General features: G+C 32.1%; 1 protein-coding gene across 1 annotated transcript in view; it reads right to left on the bottom strand.

Annotated features, from left to right (window-relative positions):
- Positions 1 to 1,348: 1,348 nt before the first annotated feature.
- Positions 1,349 to 22,708, bottom strand: part of LOC134711413 (Fanconi anemia group M protein-like) — a 68,204-nt gene continuing 46,844 nt past the window's right edge. Inside the window, exons 14-16 of the mRNA XM_063571977.1 lie at positions 8,656 to 8,789; positions 6,861 to 6,993; positions 1,349 to 6,125 (exon numbers count right to left, since the gene is read on the bottom strand). Coding sequence (XP_063428047.1) covers positions 1,366 to 6,125; positions 6,861 to 6,993; positions 8,656 to 8,789 — 5,027 coding nt within the window. The 3' untranslated portion in view covers positions 1,349 to 1,365. The remainder of the gene's footprint in view (positions 6,126 to 6,860; positions 6,994 to 8,655; positions 8,790 to 22,708) is intronic.

The raw sequence follows: 22,708 nt of genomic DNA, 5'->3' as shown, positions 1-22,708 counted from the left end.
AAAATCTAACTTGAGGAAGACTAAAAAAATCACCATTTAAAATTCCTATGGAGATTTGCATTGAAAAGGGTGATAACTCTTGCAAAAAAGACACAAATATCAATAAAAATTTGATTCAAAATTATAAATTTTCCGCTTCTTTACATCAAAATGTATTGATTCTTGATTTTTTTAGCAGTCTTTAGAGTATAACAAACAACTCTTAAGGTGTTCTCATATATTTTATCAAGCTATTATCTCGATTTTGTAATTCATTAGTTGACAATTTTTCAACATGTCAAGGTAAAGAATGTCAAATTTTATAAAAATAATTAAGCATGTATTCTTCTTTTGTGCTTTAAAGTTTCTTTAGATAAGTGAGTGGCTGAAAAAATAAAATATAAAGATTTATACAATGCCAAATTTTCACGTTATTTTTTCAAAATGGTTACAAAGCTTCAAATTTGCAATTTCTTTAATGAAAAATGCCAGAAAAAAATAAAACTACCCATAACACTTCGGTTTTGTACATCTCATGAGCAGAAGATAATATAATTTAGTCAAATACAATCTCATAACTCCATTAAAGTATCATACTTTACATAAATTTCAAGAAAAACAACCAAAAACTGACCAAAAAAGACTAATTTTTGCAAGAGTTATCTCCCTTTCCAATGTTAATTTCCATAGGAAATTAAAAATGCTGATTTTGAGTTTTCCTCCAGTTAGATTTGATGAGACTTTTTTCTGTGTGTATAAAGAGCATGATGCTACAGATAAGAACTAAAACATTTTCTGTTGCAATTAGTTTGAGGTTAAATCTTAGTTTGACTGGACTATTAATTTTCTGTGTTGAACATTATATTGAAAGGTAATTGTTTGATTGATATGGTCATCACATATGCTTCTATCCATCTCAGTCAAAATCTTTTTGAAAATAATCATCTATGCTTATTCCAAAGTTGCTGAGAGCATGAAATTCATTGTGTGAAAGACAAAACAAAGAAAATGCAGACTTTCAGAAGGCTTTGATAATCAACGGTTGCTTTTGTTCCTTGAAGAATAACAATCAAATTATTCATATCATCATAAGATGGAAGTATTTAAATTACAACCAGGAAATTTATAAAATAGCAACTCACCTCATTGTAACTCAAATAATTAAAACTCCTTTGTGTGTTTTAACTATATGAAAGACTCCTACATTTCTTTTTTTTTCTAACCATTTTAAGCGCTTAACTGTTTTCTGGATTTGAAAATATGAATCTTTACATGGCAAAACTGTTTCTTGAAATAGAAAAGTTTCCTAAGATTGCCTTACTGGCTGACAGCATTAAAGCGATCAATCAATTTTATCAACATGAGTAAATATGAATTTGGCTTTTATTATCCATAACTTGATGGTAACATCTGAGTATCAAACGTTCTTCTGATATAATTAAAAACATTAGAAGCTCGTTCCTCTGTCATTTTGCCATTAGTCATTATAGTTTTCACATCACTGCATAAAAAGCTTGCCACAGTTTTGCAATTATTGCACAAAAACAGACAATGAACGTAAGATAAATGAGGTATAGATCTATAGAACTTAACCCTGTTCTGCTGATCAGTACTCAAATTAATGGGACAAGATATTGCACAGTTCTTTCTGTTCTCAAGTTGACATAAATCGGCTACGATAGATGCAGTTTCCAACTGATTTTCCGTAAAAAACAATGTCATTTTAGACTGAATCAAATGAACTAAAGTTTTATCAACATATTTAGTCCAGTGTAATATTCTACCTTTTTCTTCTGGTTTACATTTATCTTTCTCAATGATAAGGCAAGGTTGCTCATAAAAGTCACACATGTCCAGCAAACGTTCTGTCATTTTAGCACGATTTGTTCCATTGCTGAATTCAGACCATTGTTTACGATCTACTCCCATGCGGACACTGACAACATAATCACAGCTGTCTAACTGGGCAGCAACTACATTTATGTTATGATTGAATCGTAAAGTAGAAACAATGTCCTGAGCACCATTTATTTCACGTGAATCCACGATTATCACAGATTTGTTATTAGACGATTTCATTGTATTCAACAATAAGTCACTGTCTTCTGTAAGTAGTGAACTTTCCTCTGTAATTGTTAAATCTTTCCTTGTCAATAAAGCAGTATCATCACAATAACTATTAGTTTTGTCTACTGACTCATTATTTTGTTGCTTAGCAATTAATTGTTTACGAAATTCTTCCTGTTTTTCTTTTTGTCTTCTAATACGTTCTTCTTTATCTTTTGATATTGTCATATCTGCACTAGCGTCTAATATTCGAGAATCTGAGAGCTGATTACTTGTAACATTCGCTAAGTTTTGTTTGTTAGTTTTTATTCTACTTTTAAGTGAACACATAATTTCTGGTGATATTACTTCCTCTTTCTGTTCATCATCACTGCTTGATAACAACTGACGACTGTTTCTATTACTTGATCTTGAACTGACTGTACCATGCCCTTGAGTCATTGCAGGAGAATCTAGGAATTTTCTTCCTGGATCTGCAGGTGACATAAAATTCATGTTCTGGTTTTCAGATTCATCCTCACTTGAAGAATCTGCTATTCTTTTTACCCTCTTTCGCTTGATAGGTTTCACAGTGGGCATCACTTTATGTCTTGCAGGTTTTGACCATCTTGTCCTTGGTCCAGCAAATGATTCATTGTCAATGATATTGCCTTTATCTAATATGGTGATTTCATGTCCCTCCAGAAGATCATGCTCCTCTTCCTCATCACAAACAAAACTATCATCATAATACTGTGACTCTTCATCTTGGGGAACCTGAGAATACACATCAATATTATCATCATAGTCATATTTAAGTTTAAATTTACCACCCTGACCTGTTGGGCTACGTACTGACTTTAAGTAGATGGCCTGAAGTTCCTCATGTTGACCTTGAGAAAGTTGAGTACAACCTTCAGAAACAAAACTTTCTTCCATCTGATCTAAATCACTACCTTCCTCCTCATCTGTAGAAGCTTCCTCATCTTCAGACACATCCGCTTCATCTACCAAAAAAGGATTAGAGGGAGACTTGGATTTTCTTTTTTTATTTTCAGATGAATCCCTTTTGTTGCTGTCAGAGGTTTTTGTCTCATTGTCAGTAGATTTGTTTCTCTTATCCTTTTTGATGCTCATAATGTCTTCAAAATCACTTTCATCATCAAGTAAATCATCTACACAAAACGAAACAGCCTTTTTTGGTTTCTTCTTTTTTAGTATACTTTCTTCTTCACTAGAAGTTGAGGAAATATTTTTCTTAACTCTAGCAGTAACTGGTCTTAATGGTGTTTTAAAATCATCAAAATCATCTTTTTTCCTTAGGTCAGGAGTTATTGGTGAGTCTATTATGAGTGTCTTTTTACGTTTTTTCCTCACTACAAAACTGTCGTCCATAGAAGGAGAGTCCTGAATTGACAGATTTATCAAGGGAGATTTTAATTTCAAGGGTGATTCCTGTTCAGGAAGATCCATTGCCGAGAAATCAGATTTCAGACCATCTGGTGATTTTATTTCAAGATTCAATGATGAAAAGACTGGTTTCTGACTGAGTGGTCTTTTACCAGATAACACTGGAGAGGATGGCATTTCAAAGTCACCATGAAGGTCACTCAAATTGATGTTATTTTCGTCCTCATTTTGCTGAGTTAACTCGTTATCCCCAGCATCAAAATTCACTGGATTAACATTAAATGGATCTTCCTTTCTTGAAAAAGTTGAGGATTTTCTTTTATTACCCTTAGAAACTTCATCAACTTTGGTATTCGACGTTTCAAGGTCGTCACCATCTTCCTGTTCTAGTTCTTCTTCCTCTCCTGCAGGTGACAAAGCAGGTTTTAAGACAGTAGAGTTTTTAAATCCAATTAATCGTGATTTGTCACACATGAATGACAAAGATTTCCTACTAGATAGAAAACTTTGACCTAGATTTTTAAGAACAGATTTCTGTGAAGTTGTTTCACTCAAACATGGTGATGGTGGAATGATATCGTCGTCAACATCAAAGCCAAGGTCAAAGAGAGGTACATCTGACTCCTCCCCATCATCACTGAAAGCATCCACGTTATCCATATTCACAATTTCATTAATCAAATTAAGTTGTGACGTGTCCAATTTATCATGAGGTTTAATAGCAGTAAATGCTCCAGGGCAATCAACAGCAGCTTTATTTTTCTGATGGTCAAAAGTACTTGAACAAATGCTTTCATCATTTATAAATTTTGCATTTTTCTTTTGTTTAAATAAGAAATTCACATTCATATTGTCCTTTTCTTTTTCAATTGGAACTTTAAATGTTCCACTCTGTTCCCTTTCACCAGAACTTTTGTCCGTACTATCACTATCATGAACAAATGCTAAAGCTTGACTGAAAGTATACTGTGAAGGTGACATAATTCTTCCTGTAGACTGACTAGCATTTTCCTCAACAACAGCTTGTGTCTTTATAGCCTCCAGAACACTATCATTCATAAATGAATCATCAAATAGAGAAATGTCCATAGATTTGCATGAACTTAACTTTTTATTGTTAGAACTGGAAGATTTACTGCATTCGGCTTCTCCTGTTCTTTGCTTTTCAATACAGCTAACAGATTCTCTAAAAAGTTCTACACATTGACTTGGCTTCAATGATGAATCTTTATTCTTAATTCCTTCATTACTTTCATCTGAATTTATTTCTTTAAAAAAATCATCACTAGCCAGCATAAAATTTGACTGAGTGTCCAGGAAGTCATCTGATCCAGAAAAAGAATCAATTTCCATTTCAACATCATTTTCATTTAACTTGTGTGTTGGTTCTTCAGCAAGATCTGTCATTTCTTTATTGTTATTAGCCAAATCACTTTGTGCACTGCTATCTCTTATTCTATGTTCTAAATTATCAGAGGTACTGGTATTATGTTGCACTGTAGGACTAGTCCTTTTACTTTTATTTGGTTTATTTGTTAGTGGTTTAATAGGGCTATCAAAATCACTTGATATGTCCATATTAAAATTGACCGTTTGCTTTTGATGAAAGCTGCCATTAGTTGATAGATTAAAAGATTCACCAAATGCATCAATATCTTTGCCTAAATTTCCTTTTTCACCCATATCTTGTTCAGATGTTTTATCACCACATACATCTGAATATTTTAGACTGCTTTTGTTATGTTCAACATTTTTGCTATTCTTTTTTTCAATCTTACTTGTATGCTTTGTATTCAAGCCAGAATATTCTAATGTCCACTCTTCAACCAGTTGTGCCATATCTAATTTTGGCAGTGTTGTCAAATTATTTATATTTTCAACTAATACTTCAAGTTCATCTATTGAAGGAGCATCAGGCACAAGAAATACTTCTTGATTTGTTTCTGTTATTTTCTGTGGAGAAACAATGTCTACAGGCATTGTGAAAAATATTGGTAAAAGTTTTGTAAAATCTTCACAACATTCATCTTGTGATTTAGCTTTCATTTCAGATATTTTCTCAAAGTCAGAAGCCTCCATTTTAGACATGGAGCCTTGTTCTATATCTATTTGTACATGTGTACTATCTTCATCCCTAATCTCATTACTATCTTCATTTGATTTACCTCCTTGGCTCTCTTCATCAATGACAGGTAATTCAGGAACAGTTTCTACGAAATCAGTTTCTACGAAATCGTTAACATCAGTGTCAGCAATCACTTCAACCACTGAAATGTTCCCACTAAAGTTCCTTTTCTTTTGTTTATGCTTTTTCTCACTCCTATTCAAATTTGCATCTATGCATATACTTTTTCTGTACGCTTTTGTTATTTCAACAGCTTTAATTTTAGCAACATGTTCATCATCCTTGTCATCCTTTTTGTCAAAAATTGCTGGAAGGTCATCGTCATCACTTTCACCTGATACGACAAATGCCTCAAACTCTGGCAGCTGATCACTTCTTCTTGGTTTATTTTGAATATATAAAGACTTCTTTTTCTTTCCATGTTTTATGGTGGTGTCATTGCCAACAAAGAATTGCCTAATATTTCCACCGTCTTCATCATTTTGACCTGGTTTTAAGATATCAGCCTCATTCAGGAAAACTTCCATTTCCTGGCCGTAGTTGTCTTCATTAGGATCTAAAGCCTCTGAAAAGTGTAAAACAAGTAAAGAATTTATAGCTTTATGCAACCACATATTTTCAAAGTTATTTTCAAGGAGTTCCTTTAAATATTTCTCCACAGCATAATTTCTGATGATATCAGCTGGTCATTTGCAGTTTATGAAACATCATAACATTGCAATGTTTTACTTTTTTTCCTCTGATCATTTGTCATTTCTTTTCAAAATATATAGTTGTGTGCATTGTTAATAAATTTTGATTCATTTTTTCTAAAAAGGGGTTTGAAACTGTACTTTTTTCAACAAAAAATATAACATGGGTTTATATGGGAACTATTTTTTATCATTTGCAGAGACACATTTTCCATATTCAAATATATATAAACCTTATACTGTAAGGGTAATATCATCAGGAAAATAAAGATAAATTGTATTGCAGTTAACCCAATTTAGAATATGTGTAGTTCCAACAAAGCAATTGATAAAATGTCAATGATTCATAATGATGATTACAGTACTGAATTTTGAGGCTTAAAGGTTGATGAACTCTGAAAATTCTGACAGTGATACAGTTCTATGATAGAATATCACAGAAATTGAGAAGATAATAAATAAATAATTAAACCTCTATCATAAGATTATATCAAAATTGGTTCGTAGAACATTATTTGAATTTAGTTTACTTATTAAAATATTGAATTTACTCATCATAATAAAACGGTAAAGCAATTTAATATTGTACCATCTACTTTAAAACATACCTTGTAACTCTAGAAACTGTACCATTTCTACAAAGTTCTTTGTTAGGTTTGAATGATCAACAACAAATGTTGGTTGCTGTCTATTTTGCCATGGAAACCAATCTGACAAGGATAGGTGACTTTCAGTTTCAGTCTGAAAAGTTCAAAGTAAATTTTTTTTAATGTATTTATATATAAAAACAAAAAATGTGTCCCAAGTACATTATCATTTTCTATGTTCAGTGGACCATGAAAATGGGGGATAGAAACTCTAATTTGGCATAAAATTAGAAAGATCATATAATAAGGAACATGTATACTAAGTTTCAAGTTGATTCCACTTCAATTTCATCAAAAACTACCTCGACCAAAAACTATAACCTGAAATGGGATGAAAGAATGAACAGACAATTGAACGAACAAACAAACAATAGGATGCACAGACCAGAAAACATAAATGGGGCATAAAATGTCTGATTTCTTTTAGTGTCTCATCAATTTCTTATTGATTTTGAGATTTTGTCGTTAGATTTTTATATGATTGCTTGATCTTTGGTGTTATAGTGCCAGTTTCAGAAATATTTGGTTATTTCGTTGAGGTCAGTTATTATTGGTGTATGAAGCCTGATTGCTGCTCTAGGTTACATAAAAATTCTCATAAAAAGATCCTATCAATGAAGGAACCATGGAAATAAAGTGTATGTCTGTCTATTTTGCTGCTAACTGATAATAGTGTAGCTAAACGTATTTGATAAACCTAAAAATGAAGAGTAATGGATGTAAAAACTCATCACATAGTCAAGCATCATTACATAAAGGTTGATTCCAAAAATCAGTAAGCCTGGATTTAAAGTTTTAGAGAAAATTGTAATGAAAAGTTCATCATGTTCATAAATGACCATTATGCAAAAGAATACTGATGCATTCATTAAACATGTAATTACCGATGAATCATCAAACAATATTCTGCTGAAATGAATCTTGATGCCAAATTTCAGGAAACTAGAATTTGTAGTTCCTGACAAATTAAAATTGCATAACAAAATTTGTGGGACAGACAGAACAGATGTAAACCAGTCTATTAATGTATTTTTGTCTTTGAATTTTACCAAATAGAAACATATTAACCAGTTCTAGTCTGTAAAAAAGTGACGAAAGGTACCAGAGGGACAGAGATGTAAGTTACAAATTATATTCTGTGAGAAATTGAAATATTTTCAATTTTTAATTTCATGTAGTATTTTCATGAAGTCAGATTATTGATATGATATTCATAATGTCAGACTTTTTTGCAATGCATTTACAACTTAATTTAACAACATATTTATGTTTGAGTTTGAGTTTGACCGACAACATAAGGCTGCCATTTGAAAAGTGTCGCAATTATGGACAGAGATACAACAATAGCAATTTTGTCAAAATATAGATAGACCAATGATAGGAGTTTTAACTCCACTTTTAAGCACAACTTTCAGGTTACTCCGTAGGTCAGTTTTTATGGGCGAAGGCAACCAGTGTGCAGGTAACCTGTTGTGTTCTTAGGGAGGCCGTTGCCTTAGTAAAGATTTAGAAAAAGTTCTTATCCTTCCAAAAAACACTAACCTTCAAAAGGAAAACGAACAATCTTAGTAAATTAAGATTGGAGTTGAGTGCACCTGCACGTACTTGGTTTGAACTCACAACCTCAGTGTTGACTGGCTATATAGTACAGTAGTAGAACTACTTACATCACTTAGCCATTGAGGCTCTCATCGTCAAAATAAGTTTTGTTTGAAATTTCTCTGAGGAACATATAAAATCGTTAACAAATATTCACCTGATTGGTTTCCCCTAAACAAAGCATAGTAGACTTCTCTGATAATGTTTTCGTGGATGGGTCACCATCATAGAATCTTTTTAACTCTTCATACTCTTCCTTTGATATCCCACCATCTCCATTACTCTTACTGTCTGAAAATAAATCAACAACTATATAATTCAGAGCAATCTATTTTGGATTTCATAAAAAAGTATTATTCCACTGTTTGTACTTGTTTGGCTTTTTAACTATTTTGATCTGAGCGTCACTGATGAGTCTTATGTAGACGAAACGATCGTCTGGCGTATTAAATTAAAATCATGTTACCTTTGATATTTATACATATTGATGGTTTACTCATTATATTGATAGCCCTCTTGAAATACGAATATGCATATTCTTAGTGAACGAATCTTCATAAATAAAATAAATGTAACAAGAGTGCACATGCTGAAAATATCACACCTTCTTTGCTAATCATTGATATTATGTTGATAGCCTAAATATAAAGCTTTACTACAACTATCACATTAACTTACTATGATCCAGGAAAATGAGGTCAAGGTCATATAAACCAAACAAAAAATACATTTACATCTCACAATCATTCAGTACACAAAATATGTTTGACCTATGGCTTATAGTTTCTAAGAAAAAGACTAAACTATGAAAACTAAATATTGACCAATGAACCATGAAAACAAGGTCAATGTCAGACATGCCAGACAGACATGTACAGCTTAAAATTCTTCCATACAACAAATGTATTTGACCTATTGCATATAGTTTAAGAAAAACAGACCAACACCAAAACTTAACACTGAGCAATATTAATGAACCGTAAAAATCAGGCCAAGGTCAGATGACACCTGCCATTTTGACATGTACACATAAGGAACCCATAGACCACATATTGTTACTCATGATAAGAGAAAGAAACTTATTTTTTCTGTATAAGATGCAAATACTGTAACAACCATAAATTATGTTGGAAGATAACTTGTCCAAAATACCGAGGAATAAAAAACTAAATCTAGACCAAATAAAATCAGTTGATATTCCCCAATTCTTATCAAATTAGATCATTGATCCTAGCATCTTAACTTTAAAAACACCCAATGTCCAATAACTAATATCTAATTTTATACACAAACAAGTTCTTTCCATCTCATTTACCAATACAAGTTGTATAATTTTAAGAGGAAAATTGTTGTTATAGTTTCATATAAGGAAAGAAAACATTTAAATTCATTCGACACAACTTCATAGGGCAGCAAGCACACATTGATGAAATAAAATTCTATTAACTCTCTAAGGCAATTATCTATTTACAAGTTAAACCCATACATCAACAAAGTCCAAATTCAATGATTTTATAAACATTTCACAAAACTTGCTAAAGGTATGACCAGTTTCATCACAAACAATTGTTCCATTTTTGTGTTCTCCCTAAACAAAGGATACCATTAAAATAAAATGGCTGTAGAAGTTAAAATAATAAAACATTGTCATATCTGTATAATGTTTTGTTTAAGTCAAAACATTACTTAAATGAAAATTGGAATAACTCATATTTGAATGTGAATAGGTAAATATTATTTTAGCAAAATGAAACAACTTATCACAAAAGCTTCTAAAACCAGGAGATAACCTTCTGATTATTTTATAACTAAATGCAAAGCTCTCCCATGAAAAATAACAATATATATATATATAAAATGTCCTCCCACCAAACATACCAGTGAATGGAAATTGTAACATTTTTGGAACAGCTTTATATTTGGATAGCCTTTTTTGCTTATGCAATTAAAAACTAGAACTGTCTTCCTCTGAGTATCACGAGAGACTCTTTAAAGAGCTGCTTCAACATACCCACAGTCAGTAAATTAATCATGTGCAAATTTATTTTCCCTCAATAATATATTTTTTTTAAAAAGTGCATCAAATGGAAAAGTTAAAATTGATTTTATTGTTAATTGTAAAAATTTCATTGTATAAACGTTTTCACTTAGCCATGTGTAGTAAAAGTGACATATAATTTAACATCTTGAAGAGGGTCTCTACAAATAAGAAGAAGCATTTATTTCAACGTTTCACTCTCTTTAAAGGGGCACTAGATACAAAATATGAAAAAGTAAAAGTGAAACAAAAGTGAACCATTTCGTTGACTGATTCCATCAACAAAAAATCATTCTTATACATGTAAAAACGTTAATTAACTTATTTGTTTAAACTATATCATGAAATCAAACAGACCAATAAAAATTCAATTGCACAAGGTCACAATTCATCTATATTTATGTTAATATCAGGTTATGTGACTGTCGACAGTATTTCATGTTCATTACTTAATTAGATGGCGTCTAAACAAAATACACAAAATTCTGATATAAGTTATCAATAAACTATTCATAGATATCAGGACTAAATTTAGAATATACGCCAGACGTGCATTTCGTCTTCATAAGCAGTGACGCTCGAATCCAAAAAAGTTAAAAAGGAAAAAAATAAAGTACGAAGTTGAAGAGCGAGTACATGCTTTAGACATTTTTGCGCCTGTCCCAAGTCAGGAGCCTCTGGCCTTTGTCAGTCTTGTATAAATAAAGGCAACAGTGGTATACAGCTGTTCAAAACTCATGTATAACTCTTAATTTTAGTTTCTTGTGTACAATTTGGAGAAAATTTAGTATGGCGTTCATTATCACTGAACTAGTATATATATTGGTTAATGGACCAGCTGAAGGACGCCTCCAGATGCGTGACTTTCTTGTTGCATTGAAGACCTGTTGGTGAACTTATGCTGTTGTTTGTTCTATGGTCGGCTTGTTGTCTCTTTGACACATTTCCCATTTCCATTCTCAACTTTATTTGTTAACTATAAAAAAGAAGATGTGGTATGATTGCCAATGAGACAACTATCCACAACTGTCTATTTCAGACTTATTGCAATTTGGCTATAAGTATTAGTATTTTATAAATAAAATATCAGAATTTCAGTTAAATCGATGATCATGAATTTAACAGCTTAGCTGCACTTTTAACAGCAAATAAACCTTGACCAGATCAAATATTATAAAGGCAATCAGCTAATTGCAAGTAGATACTGAGCTAAAACTCCTATCAGCATAGTATGTACATATCTAATGGTTTAATACACATTCATTAAACTTTTGATTTCATGTAGATACTCACTCATGGTTCCATACACTTAAATAGGTTCCATACACTTTTCAAAATTAGTAGATAAACAAACCAAACTATAGTTTCCAAATTACTATAGAAATTTTGATCATATCGGTCCTTTTTATTTCTCTTCATTTATACAAATAAGCAATACTAAAAGAAGATTGTATTCAGTCATATCTTAATATAATGGCCAACTGAAATAACTGCCTGTAAAAGCTTTCAGTATCAGAGTGTAAACCCACTCTTGATTCTAAAAATGTTTGCGAAAGTGCTCTCTTTTCTTATGATATTATTTATTCTTAAGGCAACTGATTGTCAGAAATTAATAGACTACAAGAAACTACACAATGACTTATTCCATGATTATAATCCAGATATAGCACCATTTGACACTGAAAATGGCAATTCAAATAAAAAGTTGATTAAGTTTCAGTTTTATAACCTTGGAATAAACCAATATGATGAAGTAGATGGAATATTATCGTTGACTTAAATGACAGTGCTTACATGGCTAGACTCTTCACTGCAATGGAAACCGTCTGATTACAACAATATTACACAAATTGCTGTTTCTACAGGTAGTCTGGTTCCCACATATTATTCTAATGAGTATTGCAAACAAACTTGAACCATTTGGCAGTACCAGTCCTTCCAAAGTCAGCATTTCATATGATGGGAACATAGAGTGGTACACTGCTCATGTAATCAATTATAAATGTCCAGCTAATATTAGAAAATTTCCATTTGATGAACAAAAATGTTCATTACCATGTTCATTAACATTTTTTGGATGGGAACCAAGTAAGCAGATATATCTTGAACCAGTACCAATGCCATGCAGTGACTATTTTGAAGCTAAAAGCGCAGATTGGATGGTACAAAGTTAGGAAGTTAAACCTGATAAACAAGGAAATTCTTCTTTGGCAGTTGTTCTGAATATCAAACGTGAACCACTTTATTATAACATTCTCGTATTTAAACCAATAGATGTATTAGGATTATTGAATCCACTGGTTTTCCTGCTTCCCCAAAACTCTGGTGAAAGAATATCTTATGGAATGACAATATTGCTTTCTTGACATTGGCGTCTGATAAAATACCAGCTACATCAAATCCCATATCATTTCTGATTGTCTTCATTGTCTTAGTGTTTATAGCAAGTGCTGTCATACTGTTGTTTAATATCATCAACTCCTACTTCTTTCACAAAAATGACAAGGAAATAAAAGGATTTCTGAAGCATATTGCAAAGATTTTTTACAGAAAAGGGAGAAAGGAGAAGGTCTCTGCGTTTAATGAAATTACTATCTTCTACAAAGACATGGCATAAGGGTTAGACAAGTTCTGTTTTGTAATGTCTTATATTTTTATGTTTAGCTTGATAACTGTATATTTCATTATATTACTATACTAATACAGGCACTCACACTCCATCTTCCTATATCTATCTACAAACATTGGGAATGTATTGTATTGGTGGTTATAAAAAATGATAGCCTAATTAAATGTGAAATTAATCGGACAATTTCCCTTACAGTGTGACATAACACAATGATAGGTGTTGTCAATACATTTTCAAAGATGTTGCATCATAATACATTTGGATTGCCTGGAACAAGACATAATTACTTATATTTTATAAGTTATTTCATTAAAAAAATCCTTGTATATTGTACCTTCCTTAGGTGTATATTTCATTAGAATTATTACTCTGATTCAAAAAACATATATAAATAAACTCTTCATAGATACCAGGATTGAAATTTTATATTTACACAGATGCTCGTTTCATTTACAAAAGACTCATCATTGATGCTTGAATAAAAAATTGTTACAAAGGCCAAATAAAGTACGAAGATGAAGAGCATAGAGGAACTAGAATTCCGAAAAGTTTTGTCAAATACAGCTAATGTAATCTATTCCTGAGGTAGAAAAGCCATAGTATTTAAAAAATTCACAGTTTTGATAACAGTTAATTTTTTATTATGAACATATCAATGATAACTCAAGTCAACACAGAAGTTCTGACTACTGAGATGGTGATACCCTCGGGAAATTCCACCAGCAGTGGCATTGACCTACTTACATATGTAAAGTCATTTATCGATTAACATAAAATAACATAGTTCCTATATTGTTTATATTGACCTAGGGTATAAGTTTTAAAAATCTAAAACAAATAAAAATCTCAACAACGGGTTGTCCCATTCATCTTTAAATTTCAGGGCAGATAGATCTTGACCAGATAAACAATTTAACACCTTGTCAGATTTGCTCTAAATGCTTTATTTTTTATGTAATAACCAAAAACTGCATTTAACCTCCATGTTCTATTTTTAGCCGTGGCGGCCATCTTGGTTGGTTGGCGGGGTAAAAAAACACAAATTTTTAAACAAGATACATCAATGATGATTGTGGCCAAGTTTGGATTAATTTGCCCCGATAGTTTCAGAGAAGAAGATTTTTGTAAAAGATCATGGAGATTTACGAACCTTGGTTAAAAATTGACTTTAAAGGGCAATAACTCATAAAGGGGTCAACTGACCATTTTGGTCATGTTGACTTATTTGTAAATCTTACTTTGCTAAACTTTATTGCTGTTTACAGTTTATCTCCATCTATAATAATATTCAAGATAATAACCAAAAACAGTAAAATTACCTTTAAATTACCAATTTAGGGGCAGCAACCCAACAATGGAATGTCTGATTCATCTGAAAATTTCAGGGCAGATAGATATTGACCTGATGAACAATTTTACCCCCATGTCAGATTTGCTCTAAATGCTTTGGTTTATGAGTTATAAGCCAAAACTGCATTTTACCCCTATGTTCTATTTTTAGCCATGGCGGCCATCTTGGTTGGTTGGCCGGGTCAAAAAACACAAATTTTAAACTAGATACATCAATGATCATTGTGGCCAAGTTTGGTTTAATTTGGCTCAGTAGTTTCAGGAGAAGATTTTTGTAAAAGTTAACGACGCCGGACGACGGACGCCGGACGCCAAGTGACGAGAAAAGCTCACTTGGCCTTTTAGGCCAGGTGAGCTAAAACAATTTATATTGTTTCTTTTTTGTAAGTTCACATATCCCTATAAATGCACAATCTAAATTTGAATATTATGCATTCATTTTTAAATCAATTATTTAGAAGAATTGTTAACAATATAAACAAATCTGTGTATATATACACTGCTTTAACGTTATATAATAAATATATTCATGCATCTCTTTTCAGTTCTTTTCAGTCCTTTTCAGTTCTTTTTGGTCCTTTTCGGTTCTTTTCTGTAAATCTTTGGACAGTCCTGTTTTAATCACACAGTCCCGTAACTCAAAAAGTTTTAATATTATTTTAAAGTATACGGATGCATGTTGAACCATCATAAGAAATAATTATATTAATTTTCATTAAAATTGGATAAGTCGTTCTCAAGTTACGGTGCAACATGTTTACGCCGGACAGACGAAAAGACGGACTCCAGTCATTTGCATACCATATTACGTCACGACAAAATTTTGACTGGTGAATAAAAACTGCTGCCTCCCAAACTGGTGATCCCTATTATAATAAAACTTCCATCAGTATTGGCATCGACCAATTAGTTAAAGAATACCAGGCTTAATAAAGGCAACAGTTGTACATCGCTTCTCAAAATTCATAAATTGATGGAGAAAAGACAAATACGGGTTACAAACTATAACAGAGGGAAACACATCAAATATACAAGGAAAACAATGACACAACAGAAATACTAAAATGCAACACACACAGAAACAAAATTTAATATAACAATTAAGTACACCAAATCCATCAATGATGATTTAAAAAAGACAGCTGGAAGGCAAAATCACCAAAAAGTTGTGCAAAAAACGGTAAGAAAGTCTCAAAATTATTATAAGTATATTTCTTGAATATAACAGAATTAAACAAGAATGTGTCCCAAGTACACGGATGGCCCATCTGCACTACCATTTTCTATGATTAGTGGACTTTGAAAATGGAATAAAATATTTAATTTGGTATTGAAATTAGAAAGATCATATCATATAGAACATGTTTACTAAGTTTCAAGTTGATTGGACTTCAACTTCATTAAAAACTACCTTGACCAAAAACTTTAACCTGAAGGGGGACAGACGGATAGACGAACACACTGACCAGAAAACATAAGACCCATAAATGGGGCATAAATATATAAACGGTTTTCAACCAAGTACAATTTCTAAATTTATTTTTTTAGATAACTTATATTTTTTGGACATATAGATATTTTTCAAATAATCCTACCAAGTATAAAAGCTTTATGTCAAACAGCCTCTGATGGACATACAATCTGACATACAGAGACCCTAAAAATATCCCATTGGCGCAACACAATGGGAACATATTGTTACTTGTGGGACCTAATACTAATATGGGGGAAAACCTTTGTAAATCATAAAATGACTTGTCAAGTTATTTATGATTTAATTCATTTAATTGAATAAAATTGAGAATCATTGAATGAAAATGGGAAATGGGTCAAAGAGACAACAACCCGACCACAGAACAGACAACAGCCAGTCACCAACAGGTCTTCAATGGAGCAAGAATTTCCCGCACCCGGAGGATTCCTTCAGCTGGCCCCTTAACAAATATATATACTAGTTGTGAAACATTTAAGGTAAACATGTTTTGTTTCAGATCTCTGATATAATTTCAGAGAAAAATAAATGTCATCAATTTAATTATGGAACAAAGCGTTAATTTCAGGAATTCATGCCTTTTCTTTCATTGTTGCTAACATTTAACCTTAAACATATTAAAATGAAAAATCTCCACCATAATCAAATATCAATTCAAATATGACGTGCTAGCCTACTTTCGCTTTGTGAACACACCCATGCTCTAAATCCAATAAAATTTGTTTGCACATGTATAGATTGACTTCTTCAGAATAATGCATTCCAACTATCATGCACTTCATATATTTGCCTAACTTATAAACTCTTAAATGGTGCACACGATGTTACTAATTCATTTATTATGACTGTTATGTTAAGCATTCCAAAATTGACATATTTGACCTAGAAACGACAACCGTTCATGCTGGCTGTTCAAACTCCTCCCTCTGAAAGTGCTAGCCATTTGCTTCTTACAAACAAAAAAGGGTGGTTCATGGAAGAGCATACACAAACGTTTTTACACTTATACTTATTGGACATAGAAATTACCTTTATTGTCCTATTCAGAATCGTAATAATTAATTCAAGCTATACTTTATTGTAGTTTTAACATGGAGGCATTATATTTGTGATTATCTATGCTCGAGCGATAGTTAGGGCTAAAATAACACAAATAGAATGCACATCCATGTTAAAACTACAATAAAGTATAGATTGCATCAATTATTTCTGAATTTTGATATTAAAAAAAACACCTTTCAACTCATATTCCATTAAAAGTAATATGTTGGAATAGTTTTATATTTGGAGAGCAATCATTCCAATTATTCCAAACACCTTTTTGGACAGCCACAACAATTGACCCGGTCAGATATTATAGAATCGAAATCATAACAGTGTGGCTGTGGACATTGATTGACGCACTTTAATATCCCATTGACTGGGACAGATTAGGTGAACGTTCGTCTATAACGCCCATTGCTAACGACGTCCTTAGTATAGACATCTAAACTGTGGGGTCACCAAAGGTTCTCAACGCCTAAATAAAATAATTCGAAATACTAATCAGGAATTTGTGTTTTGAAAAAAGAATGACTCACTGGCTTCAAAAGTTGCAATGCATGTGTTGATTGATTGATAAAAGAAATTTAACAATTGCGATTGTAGAGTTATGTCATCTTTTAACTTTTATCTGGTCTAAAACTTTATTTTAGAACGAATGCATAATACACTTTCAAAAGTTGTGCAAATACAGAACATATAGACAAAATATACTTCTGCCCTGTCTTTTTCGTACTTGAAAGTTATTGGATAGTAAGAAAGCTATTTGGATTAAACCTTGTGAAATTTGCATGCATTTACGGTATTGTATTTGTAAAACTGTTCTGATATACTGCTACTATACTTGAGAAAAACACTTGGCAACAGAAACGCATTCATCTTATTTATATTCAAATCGACCTAATTTACATAGAAATGGACGACTTCGTGCATTTTGTGATCGCAAATAAAATATGTGCCGGACCATATGCGTATGGTCCAAATACTTATACGGCCCGAACACATACATATTATGTGCGTTATATATCGTCTAATCATTTTTTCTTCTTCTGTTGATGGATTTGACGTCTTTCTGTGAGTGATTATTTGTTTTAAATGACTTTGAACTTACTTGCAAATAATTTAAAACCAAGACTTGAATTAAATGTCTAAACAAACCATGATTTTTTTTAACATACATCACATCCATTGAAAAAGACTAAAATTCGCCAGGTCTTTAATTTCAACTTAGTGAGTTGACTAAAGTAATATTGTGGACCATTTTCTAATTTTCATGCGGTATCCTTATTTTTTTCTCTCGCTCAACTTTCGTGTTTGTTTTTACATGCCAATATCTCTTGGAGCTTTCATTCTATCAAGTGTGTATTTTTCTAATGGTTAAAGGCCATACGGGGACCTATAGTTTGCTAACGCTTGTTGGTCCCTGGAAAGAATTTGTATGATTGTCTATCACACCACATATTTTTTTTTTACATGAAGTTATATCTATGATAAGAATGAGAATTGAATTGCCATAGAGACAACAACCCAACCAAAGAGCAAAACAAGCCCAAGACAACATATAGATCAAGGGAATTGCTATAAATATATTTATTTCAGGTTAATAGTATTGGGCCATACTCAAGTTGTAAATAGATCTTGTCGTCAACTTTTGCAACCAGCTTCTATGTTTCTATAATGCACCGTTCATCTTTTTTTGGCCTCGACCTTTCCATTGGACAGACAATTTTGTTTTCGACTATTTTTAAAAGATGCATTTAATTACAAAATCATACAGAACGCATTTGTTCCTCCTGTCCAAAGTAAGGGGCATCTGGCCTTTGTAAATCTTGTATGTTTATTTATTTTTGTTCATTTATTTGTTTAGTAGTTAAAAGTAAAATCACAAAAATACTGAACTCAGAGGAAAATCAATTAGGAAAGTCCATAATACATGGCAAAATCAAATAACAAAACGCATCAAAAACGAATGGACAAGAACTGTCATATTTCTGACTTGGTACAGGCATTTTCAAATGTAGAAAATGGTGGATTAAACCTGGTTCTATAGCGCTAACCCTCTCACTTTAATAACAGTCTCATCAAATTCCGTTATATTTACATGATGCGTTAAATAAACAGTCACAATAAGTGAAACTGCGAGCTACTGCTCACTGATCATACCCCCGCCGCAAGTGGATAATATTAATAGTGTAAAAATATGCAAGTGTTCGGTAAACACGAAGTTGTCGAGTGATGAATCTGAAACTGCATCACACGGTATAGCTGACTTATATAAATCCTGAAACCAAATTTCAGAAATCCTTGTATTGTAGTTCCTGAGAAAAATGTGACGAAAAACTTGGCTATGATGAGTAAAATCATACATTGTTCGGTAAACAGGAAGTTGTCGAGTGATGAATCTGAAAACGCATCACACGGTATAGCTGACTTATATAAATCCTGAAATCAAATTTCAGAAATCCTTGTATTGTAGTTCCTGAGAAAAATGTGACGAAAATTTTCAACTTGGCTATCATGTGTAAAATCATACAAGTGTTCGGTTAACAGGAAGTTGTCAAGTGATGAATCTGAAAACGCATCACACGGTATAGCTGACTTAGATAAATCCTGAAACCAAATTTCAGAAATCCTTGTATTGTAGTTCCTGAGAAAAATGTGACGAAAATTTTCAACTTGGCTATCATGTGTAAAATCATACAAGTGTTCGGTAAACAGGAAGTTGTCGAGTGATGAATCTGAAAACGCATCACACGGTATAGCTGACTTAGATAAATCCATAAACCAAATTTCAGAAATCCTTGTATTGTAGTTCCTGAGAAAATGTGACGAAAATTTTCAACTTGGTCATCATGTGAAAAATCATACAAGTGTTCGGTAAACAGGAAGTCGATGAATGATGAATCTGAAAACGCATCACACGGTATGGCTGACATATATAAATGTTGATACCAAATTACAGAAAGGGTGGATGTGTAGTTCCTGAGAAAAATGTGACGAAAGTTTCATGGGACGGACTGACTGACGGACGGACTGGTGGACTGATGGACGGACAGACAGAGGTAAAACAGTTTACCCCCCTTTTTAAAGCGGGGGTATAATTAATAAATTTATTAAAATAGTCAAAATATGGGTACATCAGTCATCATCGTATAATAATTTTAAAAGGGGACAATTTAACCGAACACAAAAACATCTTCTATCTACGAACACATTAATTGATTTGAGTGTCTGACGTCAGAAAATTTTATACGTCACATACATTTGTCGTTCAATGTGCATACAGACAGTTTTAAAATTTACATAGGCAATGTAAGCATACAGGGTTAAAAAGTCAAAAGTATGTAAGAATAAATTACAGAAATAGACAAACTAGTCCAAACGTTATAGGTACAATTTATGAGAATCCAAAAACAGCTAATACCACTATGTGATTGAATGATTTTGACGTTTGTGGTTCAACGTATATAGTAATTCATAATAGAAACATATCACAATGACATACAATAGACCAATACAATACTGACGGGATCTTTCAAATTATAGAGTCACGCAATAAGAACAAAAGAAATACAAAAAGTCGCATACACAAAACAAACCACAAAAAAAATGAAAGCCAATACAAACACACTGACGAGATGTATAAGTACCGAGCCACGTCAAACTGATATCACAGTAAACCATTCAACAGTAAAAGTAATACCAATAATAGAACAAAGACAAATGAAAGAACAATAAAACATGGTCTTGATACCTTCCGATGAACTTTTTTAGAAAAAGGACGAGACGTTCTTTGACATATCCCTGGTTCATCAACTTTCTACTCAGACACTGATGACGTTTTACAAAGTCTGAGTAGGAGCTGCAAGCTCTTGAATATCGAATAAGTTGGGAAATATATATCCCATATGCAGGTGAAGTTGGTATATTGCTACTAAGGTGGGGGAAATTTATAATTTCAAAATTAAAATCGTCTCGTTTGACATAGATTCTGGTACTGAGATGACTGTGTAAGTCAAATTCGAGATATAAGTCTAAAAATGAGGCGGAGGAAGCTATGCCTATTGTTTCTTTAATATCTAGTTCTGGGGGATATATCAATGGAACCTAATCAGAAAAGTTCGGATTGTTTATGGATAGAACATCATCAAAATATCTGAAAGTGAAATGAAATAATCTGGCTTCTTTGATCCTCTTGTGTCTGGAGGAACTCCCATTCATATGAAAATAAGAAGAGGTCGGCAAGAAGAGGCGCACAGATTGTTCCCATAGGAATGCCGACAATTTGTTGGAAAAGTCTACCTCCAAAAAACTTAATTAAGTTTGACGTTCATTTTCACTGAACTAGTACACTTTTTATAATAGTTTTCGATATCGCTCGGGCAAAAATAATCATGAATATAATGCCTACCCATGTTAAAACTACAATAAAGTATAGTTTGTATCAATTATTTCTTAAACCTACCATTTTTTGTCTGTGTTGGATTTGTGTGGCACTAAAAAATACGAGAGTATAAACTACACAGTGCAACTTCCAACAAGAATACTAGATTTATTGAATTTCAAATGCGATCAAAAGTAAAAATTTGCTCGCAGCGGAAAATTCAACAGTTTGATTTTCAATTGAAATGAAATAATTGTTATGATTTACACACCGTTACTTTTCCAATACAAATATTCGAAGTATATTGTTTGTTGTTTGCTTTATAAATTTACATCATTTTTAAAAAGACCACTTTGTGACTTCGATATTTAGTAGACTATAAAAGCGATGTTCATTATCTTTCTTCTGTTGTAAGTTTAATTTAGTTATTTAGCCATGAATGGCATCTCGTATGTTTTTAAATTTGAATAAAGTGGAGTCAGGTTGTCTTATATGTCAATGATACACACACCAAAAAAACGACAAAAAAATTAAATAAGGTGCAACATTCATTCTCAATCGAAAGAATACATCACATGAATGTAATTTTTGTAAGAAAAATACCAATTTCGTGAAAAGTTGTGTGTTGGACTTGAAGAGCCAAGGCAAATTGACAAATATCTGATCGATTTATGGTTTATACCAACAACGAAAAAAAAAAAAATTTTTGTCATCTGGAACTCTTCACAAACATAGCCCACATGGTTAGCATTGAATAAATCAAAGTTCACTCTTAAATGATTTTGTTCTCTTAATCAATAAGATATTTTGTGAAATAACACGGGTCCCCATTACTTAAAAGTTGGGTTTTTTTTTACAATGAATAAACTTTTTTTTTTATTATTATTTATTGATATCAGCTCTGAACACTATCATTCTTAAAAGTGAAACTGTAGTAAGTGATGGTAAAAAAAATATTCAAAACAAATTCCTTAAATGATTAGTGAAAAGAAAGTTTCATTTTATGTATCAAAATGTGTTAACAAGAGATTATTTAAATCCCCACTTAAAGGCCTCCGATAGACTGAGTGAGCATAAAATCATCGCCAACGACAAACAAGTTATAGGTGAATTTTTCAGTATAATTACTAACAAACGTTTTACCGTCGACCACAATGTTATGAATTTAAATCTACAATATATAGGCAATTAGCTAATTGCAGGCAAATATTGAACTAACACATCAATAAACAAAGTAAACACATATAAAAATTACCAAATAAACACCATACAACTT

The sequence above is a fragment of the Mytilus trossulus genome, chromosome 3 (genome assembly GCF_036588685.1).
Source record: "Mytilus trossulus isolate FHL-02 chromosome 3, PNRI_Mtr1.1.1.hap1, whole genome shotgun sequence".
In the NCBI taxonomy this organism is placed as follows: Eukaryota; Metazoa; Mollusca; class Bivalvia; order Mytilida; family Mytilidae; genus Mytilus; species Mytilus trossulus.
The sequence above is the reverse complement of the archived record's forward strand: the minus strand, read 5'-3'. Positions and strand labels throughout refer to the sequence as shown.